This window comes from Pelophylax lessonae (assembly GCF_965119305.1).
Source record: "Pelophylax lessonae genome assembly, chromosome: 9".
In the NCBI taxonomy this organism is placed as follows: Eukaryota; Metazoa; Chordata; class Amphibia; order Anura; family Ranidae; genus Pelophylax; species Pelophylax lessonae.
Window position 1 is genome coordinate 36,107,539 of NC_138776.1, and position 20,295 is coordinate 36,127,833.

The following is a 20,295-nucleotide window of genomic DNA, read 5'->3' on the forward strand; positions in this document are numbered from 1 at the left end:
ATTGGTTCTGTCTAATGCTTTAGTAAAATTACTATATTTTGGTTCCAGAAGGGAGGAAGTTGTATCTTGGCAGAGACACACAGCCAGGGCGCCAGGTGGTCCCATCACATTTGGTTGGCAGCTGTGGGATCTGCTTTCTCCCTACAGAGCAGTTCCAAACTACCTCTACGACACATCTTTCAGAGACCACTGCCTAGTGGCGCTATTTCCCACAGCGATGGAAGCAGAGTTTCACCGGCGGATGCAGCAGGAGCGCATCCAGTTTGGCAGACCTGGTTCTGTACAGGAAGCACTGGCGTGGAGGTATGTAATTTACCAGGGGCTATGGAGAGGCCCTACAGTTGGAGCAAGAGCATTGCAGAAAGGATCTTGCTACCCCGGTGAAGCTATACTGGCACCAGCGGGACTTACGGGTGCCCTTCCTCGGTGAGCAGCCCCAGGAGGAATGGATGACTGGACTGAAAGGTCTGGTCTGCATCAAGGTGATGTTGGATGAAGGATACTGAGTGCTTCATTGGTACGCTACCCAAGTTTGTCCATGGCTGAAAGGATGCTGAGATTTTGACGGTCAAACACTATTATTTGAGAGAATCCAGGACGATCCGGACTTTGGAAGTACAGCCGATTGGCGGAAATATGACATCCAGGATTTTAGGGAAATGGATATTCTCAACATTCTTGGATTTCAAGAAGATTTGGATTTTTTAATAATGCAAGTGTCAGAACTAAAACAGGAGCAGAAAAGGACTGTTCCACACTGCTCAACAGCATGCCCCAGTGACCTGCAATGCAGTGTTTCCTGAGATTCAGGGAGAGGAGATAGTGAACCTCTATCCTCAGCCACCAGCTCCAGAGACTGGGGAATTAATAGACTTTACTGCTGAGGGGGAACATTCCAGTGAGCCTCCAGCAAAAGAACTAGCATCAGGGCAGAACATCGCTGAGCTCTTCCCAGCACCAACAGCAGCTTCAGCCTTCTTGAGATAGGAGGCAGCTGGCCTTTCCTTCAAACCGGTGAGGAGAAATTAAAGGATGGCGCTCAGGTGTGTTAATAGCTGATAATTACCCCAAAGGAGACATAGATAAATGATCCAATAAAAGTTTATTCCATGAATCCAAAGATAAAAAGCAATGTGTTAAATGAGTGATTCCTCCTACCAGTCCATGAAGTCTCTGTATATCACTGCTGCCTCAGCACGACTCCCTGATGTGAATCCCAGGGAAAGGAGAAAGCTGGCAGATGGAGATGGCATAGAGAAGCGGGTCCCAGCGGAGATAGGGGCTCACACGGTCCGGTGTGCGGCCGCTTCCTGGACCGGAGCCCACGCTGTGCTACGCTGATGTCCGCTGTGAGCGCCGAGGGATCGCACACTGATGACGTCACCGCTATCAGCGCTGTCAGCCGAGTGTGTGTCCGCGGCCGGCGGGGGAATCACCTGAAGGACGGGGAGCTTGGAGGAAGATGCTCGCTCGCTTCTACAGAGCCTCCCGATTGCCACAACGACATGTTTCGCTACATTGGTAGCTTTGTCAAGTTGTGGCAGGAGGCAATCGGGGGCTCTAAGAAGCCAAATGATGGGTGGGGTAGGCTAATTAGCCAATGAGAAAAAGCCCCACTATATGTTAATGAAGCTACAAAGTGCTGATAGAAAAATAAAACAAAAGAAGAAAAATATATGTAATAATTATAATAATAAATATGAAAAAATATGAAAAAAATATAAAAAAAAATATATATAAAAAAAAAAAAAAAAATACATATAAAAATATATATATAAAAAAATTAGTTTTGGAAAATGATGAATAAAAAGTTTTAAATCTTATAGATATTAGTGTTGGACATGTTGGAGACACAGAATGCTTCATGGAGGTAGGAGCTTGTTAATACAAACATTGTCATATGTATAAATAAATAATCCACTCAACATACCAAATTGTATACCCATATGATGATATATACATACATAGCCCTTCTACCGTCGTTGACAGACCATAAGGGACATCATAGAGAAATATGTGGCTATCAATATGACCTAGAAATAAGATAATAAATAAATGGGTGTATACCCTAACTTAAAAAACTCTCCATGACCACCTGGGTCTTACCGTATATTCGCAGGCTTAATATTAAAATACCAAAAAATATATATAAATAAAAATATTAAAAATATTACACCAGCAGATTAAAAGGTTAAAACCTACATTTAGACAAGACAATTAACCTCTAGTTCTTCATTGAGGCCTTGGGGCGCTAGACAATTGAATTTATAAATCCAATAAGTCTCTCTTTTGCATAAAAGAGAGAAACGCTCATTTTCAGTCAAAGTACCTTTCGGAATACTTTCTATTGCCATGACCTCTAATTTCCTAAAATCCTTGTTATGGAACTTTAAGAAATGACGTGGGACACTATGCTTGTCGCATCCCTTGTGGATGAATCGGCGATGTTCTCCTATTCTTTTACGTAATGTCCGCATAGTGCGACCCACATAAATCAATTGGCATGGACATCTTAATACATATATCACAAATTCAGTAGAGCATGTGATGAATTGCTTGGTGTAGAAGATGTCATCCCCGTTTTTGATGGAGGTGCAAGCTTGCACTATGGATTGACAAGTCAGGCAACCGCGTTTCTTGCACTGATAGGTGCCAATGCGGTTGTCAAAATAAAACCTGATGTCATTGGAAGCTCGCACCTGGGGTTTAAGTTTACTTGGGGCTAAGATGTTTTTAATTGTGCGTGCCCTTTTGAAAGTAACCTGTGGTACTAAAGGTAAATTGGGACCTAATCTACTGTCAAGATGAAGAATATTAAAATGCTTCTTGATAATGTGTGAAATGGCCCTATGTTGATCATTGTAGCCAGTTATGAACCTAACTGTATTTTTGTTGTTATTGTCGGCTTGGTTGCGTATCTGAGTCGATTTAGGCTCCAAATGTGATCTAAAAGCCTCCTCAACAAGGGTTAATGGAAACCCCTTGTCTAGGAAGCATTCCTTCATTCTGGTTCCTTGATCACAATAATCCGTTAATTTGGAACAGTTACGCCGGAGTCTATGAAATTGACCCCCTGGGATGTTACGTTTCCAGGCGGGGTGATGACAACTTGCATAATGTAAGTATGAGTTGCCACTGGTGGATTTTCTGTGGTTCTTACTAATAATGTTTGGGCCTTCATGGGATAGCACCAAATCTAGAAAAAACAACTCATTGGGGTCGATGACGGATGTAAAGGACAACCCCAACGAGTTGGCATTGCAATGTGCCACAAATGCATCAAACATTGCCTTGTCGCCACTCCAAATGAGGATAACATCATCAATATATCGTCCGTAAAAGACGACATATTGGGCAAAAGGATTGTTTTGCCAGACGTGGTGCTCTTCCCATAGGCCCATGGTCAGATTGGCATATACTGGAGCAAAGTTGGCCCCCATGGCGGTACCCTTGATCTGTAAATAAAACTGGTCCAAAAATGAAAAATAATTGTGACGTAAGCAAAATTCAATACAGTCCACTAAAAATATGGACTGCAATGAATTGAAGGAACCAGAGTGACTCAAAAAATATGTAACGGCCTGAAGTCCTACTTCGTGTGGTATGGAAGTATATAATGACGTAACGTCAAGAGAGGCCCACATATAATTATCTTCCCATATGTAAGGTTTTAAAGCATCAAGTACTTGTGAAGAGTCTCTGATATATGAGGGCAGTTGACACACCAAGGGTTGAAGGAAGAAGTCTATATATTTTGAAATGCCGCTTGTGAAGCTATTGGTACTTGCCACGATCGGTCTCCCTGGTGGCTGTATTAAAGACTTGTGTACCTTTGGCAAATGATAAAAATACGGAGTACTGACTTCTCCTGGAAGTAAAAATTTTTTCTCTTTGTCATTAATGACACCTTGGTGCCACGCACTCTCGACCAGAGATTTGAGTTCAAGTTTGTACTTGGGAAGTGGATCACTGGGTAACTTGATATAAGTCTCAGTGTCGGCCAATAGTCGATTGGCCTCACTGAGATAATCAATTTTATTCTGTACAACCAGACTACCTCCCTTATCAGCCTGCTTTACAATGATGCCCTCATTGCTAGTGAGGGCTTTCAAAGCTAACTTCTCCGTTTTACTGAGATTACTGTGAAATGTGTCCCTAGGGGATTTACAGAGTTTAATAAGATCTCTGTATACCGCCTGGTAGTAGGTCTCAATATATGGACCCTTTGAGTGGACTGGATTGAAGGACGAGCTAGGTCTAAGGCTACTAAAGCGTACTTCAGGATCCATCAATAATAATTCTGATAATTCTAAGGAAGAATCACCCGTCCATAATTCTTCTAATATATGTAACGCTTCCTCATCAAGTATGGCCGGAAGGTCAATTCCCGTCAGTTGGGGTGAAGTAACCTCAACTGAATTGGCTAATAACCCATTGGCCTGGTTGTTGGCAAAATGCCTTTTTATTGTTAACTGGCGGACAAATCTATTCAAATCTTTAAATAAGTTAAATTCATTTGGCCCTGTGGACGGTGAAAAACCTAGACCTTTCCTGAGGACCGATGTTTCTACTTCGGTCAACACATGGGATGATAGATTATAAATTTTGATGGTACCATGGTCTATATTAACTCTGTTCTTTCTTTCTTGTTGTTCCCTAATCCGACATCCTCCTCTTCTACCTCTTCTATTTTTCTTTTTTCTATTGGTGCTCCCCTTGGAGCCCGCATTTGAAAATCCGGTTCTGTGTTGTTGTTATCAGAGCTGGATATAGGGTCCATGGTGATGGTACCTGTTAATTTGGGTCGCCCACCTTCCCTAATGAAACCGTCAAGGTCCCTGGCCAATGGGCTATAGCGGTTTCGAATAGGTATAGAGATGCGAATACTACTATTTATTGGAGAAGTAGAAATGGCTGTTATAGTATTTGATGGGGGCTGTTGAGAAGGTGTTTCGTCACTCACATCTTTAATAACAATAGGCTCAAGGGTTCTCAATGCTGCAAATGCAGTCTTGGGATCCAATTTCGGCCCTGAATGGGGGGGACATTGAACTGGTAGAGGACCTGTTTGGGACCCTCCCTTGTATTTATTAAATGTTTTCTTGTTTCTGCTTTTATTTTTGCCCTTGTCTGCCCTATAGATAGGGGTTTTGGCATTGTTATTATGGATAGTGGGATTCTTATATGTCTTTTTCTCTTTGGACTCCCTCCACTCAAATATACGGTTATTCTTGTAATCCGATATGTCACGTTCCAATTTCTTAGTCTTGACATCTACTAAATTATCCTCATGACGCTTAATATTATCTTCCAATGTACTAGACCATTTAGCATATAGGCAAGAGGACTCAAACTTGTGGATTGTGGTAGTTCTATCCAAGACTGTTTGTTGAGCTGACTGCAATTTCCTCTCTCTTTGCCGAATAATTAATTTAATCCATTTGGTGGTACAAAATTCGGCTAAGAAACGCCATTCTTTGGTCAAATCTTCATCTAAGAAACTACATTGTTTTTTAATTCTTAACCCTCTAGGGGTAATGCCTAATTCTATATATTTAGTAAGAAAAGATAAATCCCACCATTGGGTATTCTCATATTGTCTTGCCTGTTGTAATTTAAAAAATGCTTGTCTCATCTCGACCTCGAAGGCCTCGGAGTGTGGGGGGGATTGGTGGGTGGAGTGAGACATCTCCATATCATCCCCAACATCCGTGGTCGCCTCATTTGAGGTGGAAATGACCTGTTCAAAGATGGCCTGCAAACGTGATGACCTGTCGGTTGCCATCACAAAAAAAAAAAAAAAAAAAAAAGGGGGAGGAAGAAAGCAACAAAAGACAAAACACAAAAAAGCAACAACACAACAAAACAACACAACAAAACAACAAAGGACAAAACACAAAAAAGCAACAACACAACAAAACAACAATAACAGCACTAGTAATTTGATCAACACTGTTAAACTGGGAGACTCTGAAACTATGCAGAACACAAATAATGCGCCCGCCTGAATGTCTGATATGTGCGTAAATATTCACTGGGGTAATTGTCTCTGAATGTCAGGAAGTCCACTAGGAGAGCTGCCGTAGAACAAACAGTATATCCACACTGTAGACAATTAGCTCAAAGAAAGAGTTCTGGCGCTACTCCAACAGGTAGTTTCCTGAAAATATCATGCAAACATGTAAAACACAAATATCCATAAAAACACTGTTCGCCCAATCCTAGGTATTGGATAGCTTGTAGATGTGATGAGGAGAAATTAAAGGATGGCGCTCAGGTGTGTTAATAGCTGATAATTACCCCAAAGGAGACATAGATAAATGATCCAATAAAAGTTTATTCCATGAATCCAAAGATAAAAAGCAATGTGTTAAATGAGTGATTCCTCCTACCAGTCCATGAAGTCTCTGTATATCACTGCTGCCTCAGCACGACTCCCTGATGTGAATCCCAGGGAAAGGAGAAAGCTGGCAGATGGAGATGGCATAGAGAAGCGGGTCCCAGCGGAGATAGGGGCTCACACGGTCCGGTGTGCGGCCGCTTCCTGGACCGAGCCCACGCTGTGCTACGCTGATGTCCGCTGTGAGCGCCGAGGGATCGCACACTGATGACGTCACCGCTATCAGCGCTGTCAGCCGAGTATGTGTCCGCGGCCGGCGGGGGAATCACCTGAAGGACGGGGAGCTTGGAGGAAGATGCTCGCTCGCTTCTACAGAGCCTCCCGATTGCCACAACGACATGTTTCGCTACATTGGTAGCTTTGTCAAGTTGTGGCAGGAGGCAATCGGGGGCTCTAAGAAGCCAAATGATGGGTGGGGTAGGCTAATTAGCCAATGAGAAAAAGCCCCACTATATGTTAATGAAGCTACAAAGTGCTGATAGAAAAATAAAACAAAAGAAGAAAAATATATGTAATAATTATAATAATAAATATGAAAAAATATGAAAAAATATAAAAAAAAAAAATATATATAAAAAAAAAAAATACATATAAAAATATATATATAAAAAAATTAGTTTTGGAAAATGATGAATAAAAAGTTTTAAATCTTATAGATATTAGTGTTGGACATGTTGGAGACACAGAATGCTTCATGGAGGTAGGAGCTTGTTAATACAAACATTGTCATATGTATAAATAAATAATCCACTCAACATACCAAATTGTATACCCATATGATGATATATACATACATAGCCCTTCTACCGTCGTTGACAGACCATAAGGGACATCATAGAGAAATATGTGGCTATCAATATGACCTAGAAATAAGATAATAAGATAATAAATAAATGGGTGTATACCCTAACTTAAAAAACTCTCCATGACCACAGAAAATCCACCAGTGGCAACTCATACTTACATTATGCAAGTTGTCATCACCCCGCCTGGAAACGTAACATCCCAGGGGGTCAATTTCATAGACTCCGGCGTAACTGTTCCAAATTAACGGATTATTGTGATCAAGGAACCAGAATGAAGGAATGCTTCCTAGACAAGGGGTTTCCATTAACCCTTGTTGAGGAGGCTTTTAGATCACATTTGGAGCCTAAATCGACTCAGATACGCAACCAAGCCGACAATAACAACAAAAATACAGTTAGGTTCATAACTGGCTACAATGATCAACATAGGGCCATTTCACACATTATCAAGAAGCATTTTAATATTCTTCATCTTGACAGTAGATTAGGTCCCAATTTACCTTTAGTACCACAGGTTACTTTCAAAAGGGCACGCACAATTAAAAACATCTTAGCCCCAAGTAAACTTAAACCCCAGGTGCGAGCTTCCAATGACATCAGGTTTTATTTTGACAACCGCATTGGCACCTATCAGTGCAAGAAACGCGGTTGCCTGACTTGTCAATCCATAGTGCAAGCTTGCACCTCCATCAAAAACGGGGATGACATCTTCTACACCAAGCAATTCATCACATGCTCTACTGAATTTGTGATATATGTATTAAGATGTCCATGCCAATTGATTTATGTGGGTCGCACTATGCGGACATTACGTAAAAGAATAGGAGAACATCGCCGATTCATCCACAAGGGATGCAACAAGCATAGTGTCCCACGTCATTTCTTAAAGTTCCATAACAAGGATTTTAGGAAATTAGAGGTCATGGCAATAGAAAGTATTCCGAAAGGTACTTTGACTGAAAATGAGCGTTTCTCTCTTTTATGCAAAAGAGAGACTTATTGGATTTATAAATTCAATTGTCTAGCGCCCCAAGGCCTCAATGAAGAACTAGAGGTTAATTGTCTTGTCTAAATGTAGGTTTTAACCTTTTAATCTGCTGGTGTAATATTTTTAATATTTTTATTTATATATATTTTTTGGTATTTTAATATTAAGCCTGCGAATATACGGTAAGACCCAGGTGGTCATGGAGAGTTTTTTAAGTTAGGGTATACACCCATTTATTTATTATCTTATTTCTAGGTCATATTGATAGCCACATATTTCTCTATGATGTCCCTTATGGTCTGTCAACGACGGTAGAAGGGCTATGTATGTATATATCATCATATGGGTATACAATTTGGTATGTTGAGTGGATTATTTATTTATACATATGACAATGTTTGTATTAACAAGCTCCTACCTCCATGAAGCATTCTGTGTCTCCAACATGTCCAACACTAATATCTATAAGATTTAAAACTTTTTATTCATCATTTTCCAAAACTAATTTTTTTATATATATATTTTTATATGTATTTTTTTTTTTTTTTATATTTTTTTCATATTTTTTCATATTTATTATTATAATTATTACATATATTTTTCTTCTTTTGTTTTATTTTTCTATCAGCACTTTGTAGCTTCATTAACATATAGTGGGGCTTTTTCTCATTGGCTAATTAGCCTACCCCACCCATCATTTGGCTTCTTAGAGCCCCCGATTGCCTCCTGCCACAACTTGACAAAGCTACCAATGTAGCGAAACATGTCGTTGTGGCAATCGGGAGGCTCTGTAGAAGCGAGCGAGCATCTTCCTCCAAGCTCCCCGTCCTTCAGGTGATTCCCCCGCCGGCCGCGGACACACACTCGGCTGACAGCGCTGATAGCGGTGACGTCATCAGTGTGCGATCCCTCGGCGCTCACAGCGGACATCAGCGTAGCACAGCGTGGGCTCCGGTCCAGGAAGCGGCCGCACACCGGACCGTGTGAGCCCCTATCTCCGCTGGGACCCGCTTCTCTATGCCATCTCCATCTGCCAGCTTTCTCCTTTCCCTGGGATTCACATCAGGGAGTCGTGCTGAGGCAGCAGTGATATACAGAGACTTCATGGACTGGTAGGAGGAATCACTCATTTAACACATTGCTTTTTATCTTTGGATTCATGGAATAAACTTTTATTGGATCATTTATCTATGTCTCCTTTGGGGTAATTATCAGCTATTAACACACCTGAGCGCCATCCTTTAATTTCTCCTCATCACATCTACAAGCTATCCAATACCTAGGATTGGGCGAACAGTGTTTTTATGGATATTTGTGTTTTACATGTTTGCATGATATTTTCAGGAAACTACCTGTTGGAGTAGCGCCAGAACTCTTTCTTTGAGCTAACTTTCCTTCAAACCACCAAAAGGGACATGGAATTTCATGCCAGCAGCATCGGTGGAGTTACAACAAACTTATCCAGTTGAAGCACTGGCCACAGACGTCTGCCCAGCACAGACAACACCTCCGGAGCTCCCGGGAGCTGGGGAAGTTGGCCCCTCTCCTCAGCGTCAGACCAGTGCAGAGAAGGACAAACTCTCAGCTCGCTGACAACTGGACAAAGGGTCCAAGACCTCTGCCCCGCACTTGCAGCAGATCTGGGAGCCCAGGGAGAAAAGGTGGCAGTTCTTGTTCTCCCTCCTCAGCAACAGCTAAGAGTCTTGAGAGAGGAGAAAGGCGTCCTCCCACCCCAACAGCCAGCTGGAGCGGAGGATGTGGGGTCCCCAGCAGAGGTGCTGACATCAGGGCAGAGTACCACCAACCACTGCCCAGCATCGATAACAATTCCAGAGCTCCAGAGAGCCAGGGCAGGTGGCCCCTTTCCCCAGCGACAATTTGCTGTAGTGAAGCCCTTCCTCCCAGCTGAAGTGCTGGCAACAGGGCAGAGTGCCGCTGGCCTAAATGTATAAAAACCTGTGTTTCTGTTCAATAAAGTTAGTCCTGTATTACACTACATTCGCTCTGTTTAATGCTTGGGGTAAAATTACTATATTCTGGTTCCAGAGTGGAGGAAGCTGTATCTTGGCGGAGGCACCCAGGCGGAGTACCAGGCAGTCCATCACAGTAGACGTTGGACATTTCTCTGCCGAGCATCAGGAGCCAAGACCTTATGGTGCCCCCCTCTCCCCCCCAACTGTCCCCTATCCCTAACCTTCAATGCAAAGCTATAATGTGCCTAAAGACAAATTGTGTTAAAGCAGCCCAAACGTTTTGAAAGGGATGAACCACGTATTAAAAATGACGTTTAATCTGCTTATATTTTTCCTCCCTTGGGTCTTCCTCCCCCTCGAATCCTTACAAATTTCACTCTAACCAATCCTTCCCACTCCACTTTCTGTGAGCCCAGGTTGTCAATGACACACTCAGTAAGCTCAACATCATCCACCCTCTACCTATAATCTAAAGCTGTCAATGACACATATCCTGGGCTCAAGATCATTCAACCCCTTCTGGTAATCCAAGGCAGTCATAGACACACTGTGGTTTCAACATTAACCAAATCCTTCCTGAGATCCAAGGCTATCAATGACTTAATCCACATGCTCAGGATCATTCAACCTTTTCCTGTTATCCCAGGCTGTCAGTGATACACCCCCTGAGATCAATATCATCCAATCCCTTTCTGTGATCCCAGGCTGCCAATGCCACACCCTGTGGGCTCAACATCATCCGACCTCTTACAGTGAGTCAAAGCTGTCAATAGCACACCCCTGGGATCGACATCATCCAAACCCCTGCCTGTGCTTTTGTTGGCACACACCCTGAAATCAACTTTATCCAATCTCTTTCTGTGGTTCAAGGCCCTCAATGGCACCCCTGTGGGCTAAACATCATCAAACCCTTTCCTGTAATCCCAGGGCATCAATGTACACCCCTGCGCTCAACATCATCTAATCCCTTCCTGTGAGCCAAGTTTGTCAATCGCACCCCTGTAGGCTAAACATCATCAAACCCCTTCCTGTGATCCCAGGCCATCAACGCACACCCGTGGGCACAACATCATCTAATTCCTTCCTGCAATCCCAGGCTTTGAATGGCACACCACCTGGGATCAACTTTATTAAACCTCTTTCTCCAAACCTAGGCTCTCAATGGTACCCATGTGGGCTAAACGTCATCTAATTCCTTTCTTTGATCCCAGGCCATTTACGCACGCCCGTGGGCTCAACATCATCTAATCCCTTCCAGTGATTCCGGGCTGTGAATGGCACACCACCATCTGGGGTCAACTTCATCAAACCTCTTTCTCCAATCCCAGGCTCTTAATGGCACCCCTGTGGGCTAAACGACATCAAACCCCTTCCTGTTATCGCAGGCCATCAACACACACCTGTGGGCTCAACATTATCTAATCCCTTCCTGTGATCCCAAACTGTCAGTGGCACACCCCATGGGATTAACTTCATCCAACCACTATCTGTGGCCCAGTCTATCAATGGCACAACTAATGGGCTCAACATCATCCAACCCCTTCCTGTAATCCCAGACAATGGCACCCCCACCCCACCCTCCGGGCTAAACATCATCCTACCCATTCTTGTGATCCCAGGGTATCAGTGGCACACCCCTGGACTCACCATCATCACACAGCTTAGGCACACAGTGTAATGATGACAAAAACATTGCTCATATGTCACAACCTATGGACATAGAAATAAAATGGCTGAATAGACACAAATACATTTGAGAAAATCACATTTATATTTAAGGAAAGCCAAGGCTTAGATGGTGTGTGTCAGACACTGATGTGTACACATCTCCCTTGTTAGTAAATTCCATGTATATATTCTATATGTATGCTTGTTCATGTACCTCTTGCGTGCATCATACATTCCTGTACATATGATTTGCTTGTCCATGTGGGATCCATGTCCGATTATATGCACAAATCCTTTTGTACATCCACCCCAATGTCTCAAGTATGGTCTTTTGTCAGATTTTCTATAAATAATAAATGCTACATTTATAAGGATCTTATCCATTTCTTGACGTTCACCTTTTCTTCTTTTTGACAGGACAACACCTTGAAATAAAAGCCGATGATGCCATCCCAAGAGACCTGGGGACTCTCTGTATAACACAAGTCCTGAACCTCTCAGACACATCTAAATAGTCATCAATGCTCCCTATTTCATGGCTGGGGTCAGTCTTTGAGGGTTTGTCCCCAGAATCTCTTGTCCTTTAGAAATGTCACTTTGGTTTTAGTGTGAATCTAGAAGAATATCAAATATCTATTTTTCTGCATGTATGGATTCAAATTTCCTTAGTGTTCTTAATATTCACATGAAATATTTATTGACAAAAATCTGTATTTAATTATAAAAGAGTATTTATTTTCCTGTAGTAAAAGATATAATATTTGACTGTATAGCAGAGGACTATGAGTTTCATTACCATTATGTAGAATGGAGAACAGTCTTTGAATAATGAATTCCACGTTAAAGGATCAGTCCACCTAAAATTATTATCTCAGTGTTGGATACAGTTTCTTCTATCACTCGTGGACTTGATTGAAGAAACCTCTGAGTTCACCTGATGTGCCCATTATAAGGAGGGTCCACCACTTATGATATATTTTTTATTTATTTGATATTATGGAGAATGTAACAGAAGCTGGAACAGACAAAGGTGGACATGAACACCCAAAGGCTGGACAGATGAACAGGAACAGTTGGAATCTATAGCAGAGAGATCTCACTATTAAAGTACCCAAGGTATAAAAGATGCCAGAGGTCGACCTAGCCCACTTAGAACTAAAGTATCCCTTTTTTGGTCAGGCTGGCCATTGCAGAATCATGATATATCATTAAAGAACAAATGATTTGAAAATAATATGCCCCAATTTGTCCAGGCTGCAGAGAATAATATAAAGCAATGTGTGCTGTATATATACTGAAGTACTGTTGAATTAATTATATAAATATACAGTATCTCACAAAAGTGAGTACACGGCTCATATTTTTGTAAATACTTATATAAACATATATATATATATATTATATCTTTTCGTGACAACATTGAAGAAATTACACTTTGCTACAATGTAGAGTAGTCAGTGTACAGCTTGCATAACAGTGTAAATTTGCTGTCCCCTCAAAAAAACTCAACACACAGTCATTATTGTCTAAACTGCTGGCAACAAAAGTGAGTACACCCCTAAGTGACAATGTCCAAATTGGGCCCAATTAGCCATTTTCCCTCCCCGGTGTCATGTGACTCGTTAGTGTTACAAGGTCTCAGGTGTGAATGGGGAGCAGGTGTGTTAAATATGGTGTTATCGCTCTCACTCTCTCATACTGGTCACTGGAAGTTCAACATGGCACCTCATGGCAAAGAACTCTCTGAGGATCTGAAAAAAGAATTGTTACTCCACATAAACATGGCCTAGGCTATAAGCAGATTACCAAGACCCTGAAACTGAGCTGCAGCATGGGGGCCAAGACCATACAGCAGTTTAACAGGACAGGTTCCACTCAGAACAGGCCTCGCCATGGTCGACCACAGATGTTGAGTTCATGTGCTCAGCGTCATATCCAGAGATTGTCTTCGGGAAATAGACGTATGAGTGCTGCCAGCATTGCTGCAGAGGTTGAAGGGGTGGGGGGTCAGCCTGTCAGTGCTCAGACCATACGCCGCACACTTCATCAAAATGGTCTGCATGGCTGTTGTCCCAGAAGGAAGCCTCTGCTAAGGATGATGCACAAGAAAGCCCACAAACTGTTTGCTGAAGACAAGCAGACTAAGGACATGGATTACTGGAACCATGTCCTGTGGTCTGATGAGACCAAGATAAACTTATTTGGTTTAGACGGTGTCAAGCATGTGTGTCAGCAACTAGGTGAGGAGTACAAAGACAAGTGTGTCTTGCCTACAGTCAAGCATGGTGGTGGGAGTGTCATGGTCTGGGGTTGCATGAGTGCTGCCAGCCCTGGGCTACAGTTCATTGAGGGAACCATGAATGCCAACATGTACTGTGACATATTGAAGCAGAGCATGATCCCCTCCCTTCGGAGACTGGGCCGCAGGGCAGTATTCCAACATGATAACGACCCCAAACACACCTGAAAGACAACCACTGCCTTCCTAAAGAAGCTGAGGGTAAAGTTGATGGACTGGCCAAGCATGTCTCCAGACCTAAACCCTATGGAGCATCTGTGGGACATCCTCAAACGAAAGGTGGAGGAGGTCAAAGTCTCTAACATTCATCAGCTCTGTGATGTCATCATGGAGGCATGGAAGAGGACTTCAGTGGCAACCTGTGAAGCTCTGGTGAACTCCATGCCCAAGAAGGATGAGGCAGTGCTGGAAAATAATGGTGGCCACAAAAAATATTGACACTTTGGGCCTTCTGTGTACATAGAAAAAGTCTTAGATGTTTGAGTTCAGCTCATGAAAAATGGGGGCAAAAACGAAAGTGTTGCATTTTAAATTTTGTTCAGTGTATAAATGCCAGTGGACCAACAATATAGATTTGTCGTTGGTGTAAGAGAGAGCCTTATGATTAATGAGGTTTTTCAGGTTAGGCTCTGGGGAATGAACGGAAAAAAGTCCATCATGCAAGAAATATAGAAACACTAGTGGTACAGTTAGTTATAGCATGAAGGCATTTTCCTACAAGACAGAGAACCTTTATCTTTTTTTTTTAAAGACATGGGAGAAACTTCATTGGACACATTACTGCTTAACCTGAAATCTCATCTGAGTCCACTGTGGATCAGTCTGGGGAACAGTTGGTGCCTGGGTCTTGTGCACTCTGCAGTGTATTCTCAAACAATTTTATCAGCCATGGCCGTTTCACCTCTGAACAACACCACATTTTACTCCTATGGTATAGAGAGGGGTGTGTGTTTTGTAATTCCAGAATACTTCCTGTCCTCGAGTAACATCACTGTCCCTCCATAAATACAGTTCAGTAGGTGAACGTTTTCATCCTAGGACAGAAAGTATCTTACTGGCAAGATTACAATGTTAAAAGAGAAAACAATTAGGCCCCTTTCACACGGGCGATCCGATCTGCCTGTCAGTTTTTCAGGCGGACCAGATCGGATGCTCCATGCATCCCTATGGGGCAGCAGGTGTCAGCGGAGGCATCTCCGCTGACACCCGCTGCTATCTGATCCGATCCTGTCCATGAAATCCGGACGGATGGAAACCCTATTTTCCATTCGTCTGGAGGATCGGATCGGATGAGATCGGATGAGAACGGACAGGCAGTCCGTTCTCATCCGATCTCCTCATAGAGGAAAGCGGGGATCTGACAGCTCCGTCTCTGCACACAGAGCAGAGACAGAGCTGTCATCCGCCTGCTCAGCGGGGATCGGCGGATCGATCCCCCGCTGAGCAGAATGGACTCCGTTGGGCGGTGCGCCCGTGTGAAAGGGGCCTTACAGCCACCACATCTAGTATTTTACATTGTTGTTTCTGAGTTTAGATTCATGCACAATACTAGTGCAGGTTATTTTTCTCTTCAGGTTGGATAAATGACATGGGGGATGTTTGGCAGCTGCTTTTGCTCATCTCATTCTCTCATTCTGAAAATACTACATACAGTAAGTATATGGGAAAATTTATTTGGACATCCCTCCAAATGATTGAGTTTCAATGTTACCAGTGAAGGGTACTGTTAACCTCCCTGGCGGTATGATTCTTTTGTATTTTAGGTGCTGAAAGCGGTACCATTATTTTGCATGTAATTCTTGTGAATGAGCAGCCCAAACCAACTGTATACATTTATTATATATATTTTATATATATATTGTGAGGGATTAGCTCGGTGGTAGGCGTGGATGACCCCTTGGGGGGGTGCGTTTTCACAAGAAGATAGCCGAGAAGGGCTTGCAAACAACAGTTTGGTTTATTAATGCATTTTTCTTCACCAGACTGCAAGCGTCAAAACCAGCAAAATAAAATAAAAGACAAAATAAATCCTTGCCTCTGTGGGCGGCTACCTTCTCACACAGGAACCTACCTAAGAGTCTGTCCCCAACCTACTGTTGGGCAGACTTTCTTATCCTACAGCGTATACTCAACAGTCCATGTTTTATCTCTTCTCATTTAACAGGTCCCTTTACTCTTCACAATGAGAATGTCTCTCTACTTGTCTCTTCACATGGCAAACATTCCTTTATTTCTTCCACATAGAAATTGTTCGTTTTCTCACCTTTGAGAAGTCTTCACAACTGGTTACCCTCCTTAGCGCACATCAATTCAGGGGGTCTTCTCCCATGCTCACACAGCTTGTCGGGAGGCACACGTCTGACTGTCCTCCTTCTCCCAGCCCACACGGCTTCAGGAGACAACTTCCGGAGGCAGCAATCCTGAGACTTCCTTTGGACAAATTATAGAGGCCTTCATTTCCTCATTCTGAACAGCTGAAGTCTGTTCAACGTCTTTAGACATTTCTTCTGGCTTCTGCAGCTGACACCCTATAGTAATTGGTGAATTGTATCTCCGATCTGTGACAACACTCACAGATTTACCTGACTTCCTGTCACATTTACTTGACGTCCTGTTACAATATATATACAGTATATATATATATATATATATATATATATATATATATATATATATATATATATATGTATATATGTATGTATATATATATATATATATATATTTACATAAAAAGTACAGTAAAACTGCAGGAAAGGGCACTGGGGGGCAATGTAATGTGAATTTTTTTTTATTTTGTAATGTATCAGTGTGTTTGGTGTGTTTTACTATTTGAATTTGCCGCTGATTCCACCCCCCTGCGAACGTCACGGCGCCGGAGACGGAAGCCGGGGCTCGCAGACGATCGGGAGGAAGCTCCGCCGCCGCATACCGCCCGCATACTTCGCTGGATCCCGGAGAAAAGGTAAGTAAAACCTCTTCCAGGATCCAGCAATCTTCCTAGCGCTACCCCGAGTGTGGCTCGGGGTTACCGCTTTTGGCTCTAAAATCTAACCCCCGAGTCACGCTCGGGAATACCGCTAGGAAGGTTAATGCTATACCATACATTTTACACAATTGTGCACTTTCAACAATGTGGTGACAGTTTGGAAGGGTGGAGGCTGGTATAGCCATGAAGGTTGTAAGGGGAGGGGGGTGGTTGGGGTGTACACTTGGTTTTGGAAAGAGATGTCGAACAAGGTGGAATGACCAGGTGTCCACAAACATTTGGTGATTTTGTGTAGTGAATTGTACTCTTCCAAACTTGTGACAACAATTTGAGGAAGGTTCTTTTCTGTTGAACTATGACTGTGTGTACAAAGCCAACTCCATAAAGACATGGTTTGATGAGTTTGGTGTGAACGAACTTGAGTGGCCTGCATTTGCTTCCTTGACAGAGCCACTTCTCTCATCCCCACCAGCAGCCACCCATGTACAGGTACCAGACCAGGAATTGTCCCCCATTCCAGGATCACCTGTCTACTATTGGACACTTTTAATGCATCTGGACTTACGCTAATATTATGTAATATTATCTTACATTGATTCATTATAGGCTGTCGGAGACTTTACTTTATATCTGAACTTGCGCCAATTTCAGACAGGAGGTTTCGTCTCAGGAATCAAGTGAGCTTCTATTCTACCGTTCTATTATTTTCAGTGTATGTGGTGACGCTACAAGGATTGGCTGCTATATCCATTTTTTTTATATATATATATATATATACATTGTATATTATTTTTATTGTTTTCCTCTCACTTGGTAGCACATTGGTTTTTTGTTTTTTTCATTTGTTGACACTAAACCTAACTATACACTTCAGTCAGCCATGAACATTTTGGCCCGGTTCACATACAGTATATGTGATGCGGGAACCCTGAGAATCCACTGTGGGTTCCCGCATTCAAATCGCAGGCAGTTCACACTGCCATATGCGAACTGCTGGGGATGTCAATACAAAGTTACCGACACCCCCTGATCAGTTCACATATCGCAGTGTGAACTGTCAGTTCAGACATTAATCAGATCGTATAGGCCTAGTACACCCCGGACCTAGTACCACCATGCGATACGATTCTGCTGCAGACCCAAAAAGAGGGTCCTGTGAGAGTTGTGTCAGAATCCGATGCAAATTCAGCCATGCAATCTGTATGGCTGAATTTGCATCGCATAGACATCGCATGTGATTTTCAGAGCAGTGCGCTGCGAATCACATGTGATGTCTGTCATCGCACTGATGTACTCTTATGTACATCGCACTGATGTACTCTTATGTAGATAAGATGATGTACAATAAGGGCAGCGACATCATGAAATGTTATTAAAAACAGAGGTCTCAGTTGCATACATTTTCAAATATATGAGCATACGGAATCAGAACAACCGGGGTGTCCATTCTCTACTCTCTGAAAGTTCCGGCATTGCTGTATGCAACAAACTTACCTCCTACCATACTCAGTTTGCACCAAACTCAGCAAAAAGAGAAAATGATAAGCACCTAAGTCCATAATTAGCTAGTTAGGTGCATGTGGGAGGGACATAAAGAAGTGAACAATAGAGGAGTCCCCAGCACTTAGCCTTACCAGAGCTCTCAGATGCATAGATTTGCAAATATATGTGGAAGCCACACACCAAGGCGCCTCTGTATTGTGTGTCCCTACTCTTATATAGAAAATCATTGCATGGGAAATATAAAGCAATTAATTAATTGGGAACAAGTTTACCTGTTAGTTGTTGTATTATAATGATATATGCTCATACATACAGTCTTTGTAATGGTTCCAGAGGAGTTGGAAGGTTTGGTGCTGAATGTCCAGATTGAACATATTTAATTACTTGCCAACCGGGCCATAACCGAATGACGGCTACAGTCTACAATGGTCGGCTTATTCTGGGAGGGTGAACTATGACGTCAATCGTGCTTCCCACGCGCCCCCTGGGGCACGCACACGGAAGTGTCCGTGCTCGCCGGGTCCCGGGGACCTGGTGCATTACGGATTGTCGTAAAGCGCCAATGACAGCAGCCCTTTTCCACGTGATCGCTCTATCCAATGACGGAGCAATCAGTTGTCAACAAACCTGGGGCCAATCTGTCCTTAAGCATGGGGGCCTTCTTGTAAATAAACCCTGGATGGGATGGTAATATCGATCTCTGTGTTTTATCCTTAAGGAGAACCTTCCAATGTCTCTTAAATATCTTCTCCACCTGTTTGTGTTGATGGTTATAATCAAGTAATACTTTATATTCAAAAGAATCCACTAGTTTAGTTCTACCAAAAGCGAGTCCCTATACATAATTGCCACTTTATCCTGATCCATTAGGACCAAGGCCTGATCATACCCTTTTTCCTTAAATCTGTCAACCATGACCTGAGATTGTTGGAAATAATCTATATCTTTAGTGCAGTTCCTCCGAATTCTAACAAACTGTCCTTTGGGGATATTACAAAGCCAAGTTGAGTGATGGCAACTGTCAAGAGGTAAGTATGCATTCCTATCTGTAGGTTTGAAATAATTTATGGTATATGTAGCACCCTCCTAAATAGGTGCTAGGTTAAAAGCATTTGTTTTGCTCCATCTGCTTATCAGGGGAGCCTGATCTGTTAGTTGTGCCTGTTACATGTGTCCAGGTTTGATTCACTTAGTCTGAGGGAATGTCCCCACTGTGTCCAATGGGGGGGCCTGTTGGACAGTGGAGGAAACCTGACCAGTGACACACGGGCTTTTGTGGCAGTCCCAGTGGGAGGGCACCACCATAGTGCATCCTGGCATTGACCATAAAAGCTGAGGGCACAGGGGTCTTTAGTGGGAAGCAGAGTCCCAGAAGGAGGGTGACGGCTGTCTCTCCTCCTGCAAGTCTGAGGAAGGTAGTCACAGGCGGTCGACCTAGTGAGCCAGGTGTGGAGCTGAGCCTTGAGGGTCCTGGTGAGCTGGCGGTGGAGCTGCAGGCAGAGTTGCCTGGGAAAAACAGTGTCCGTGAGTACCGGGGGCTTGCCAAGGTGTCTATCCAGGAAGGGGGACCACTCCAGTGAAGCCAGAGGACAGAAGGTCAACTCACACAGTTAGCAAGAGTAAAGGGGTGCCAAGTAGGACCCTGAAGAGTAAGAGTAAAGGGAGTACAAAG

At 42.9% G+C, this 20,295-nt stretch overlaps 1 protein-coding gene across 1 annotated transcript in view; it reads left to right on the forward strand.

Annotated features, from left to right (window-relative positions):
- LOC309563050 (rap1 GTPase-activating protein 1-like) overlaps nt 1-12,605 on the forward strand; it is a 183,085-nt gene extending 170,480 nt beyond the window's left edge. Inside the window, exon 19 of the mRNA XM_082267332.1 lies at nt 12,253-12,605. Within this exon, the coding sequence (XP_082123458.1) occupies nt 12,253-12,270 (18 nt within the window). The 3' untranslated portion in view covers nt 12,271-12,605. The remainder of the gene's footprint in view (nt 1-12,252) is intronic.
- The last annotated feature ends 7,690 nt before the right edge of the window (nt 12,606-20,295 follow it).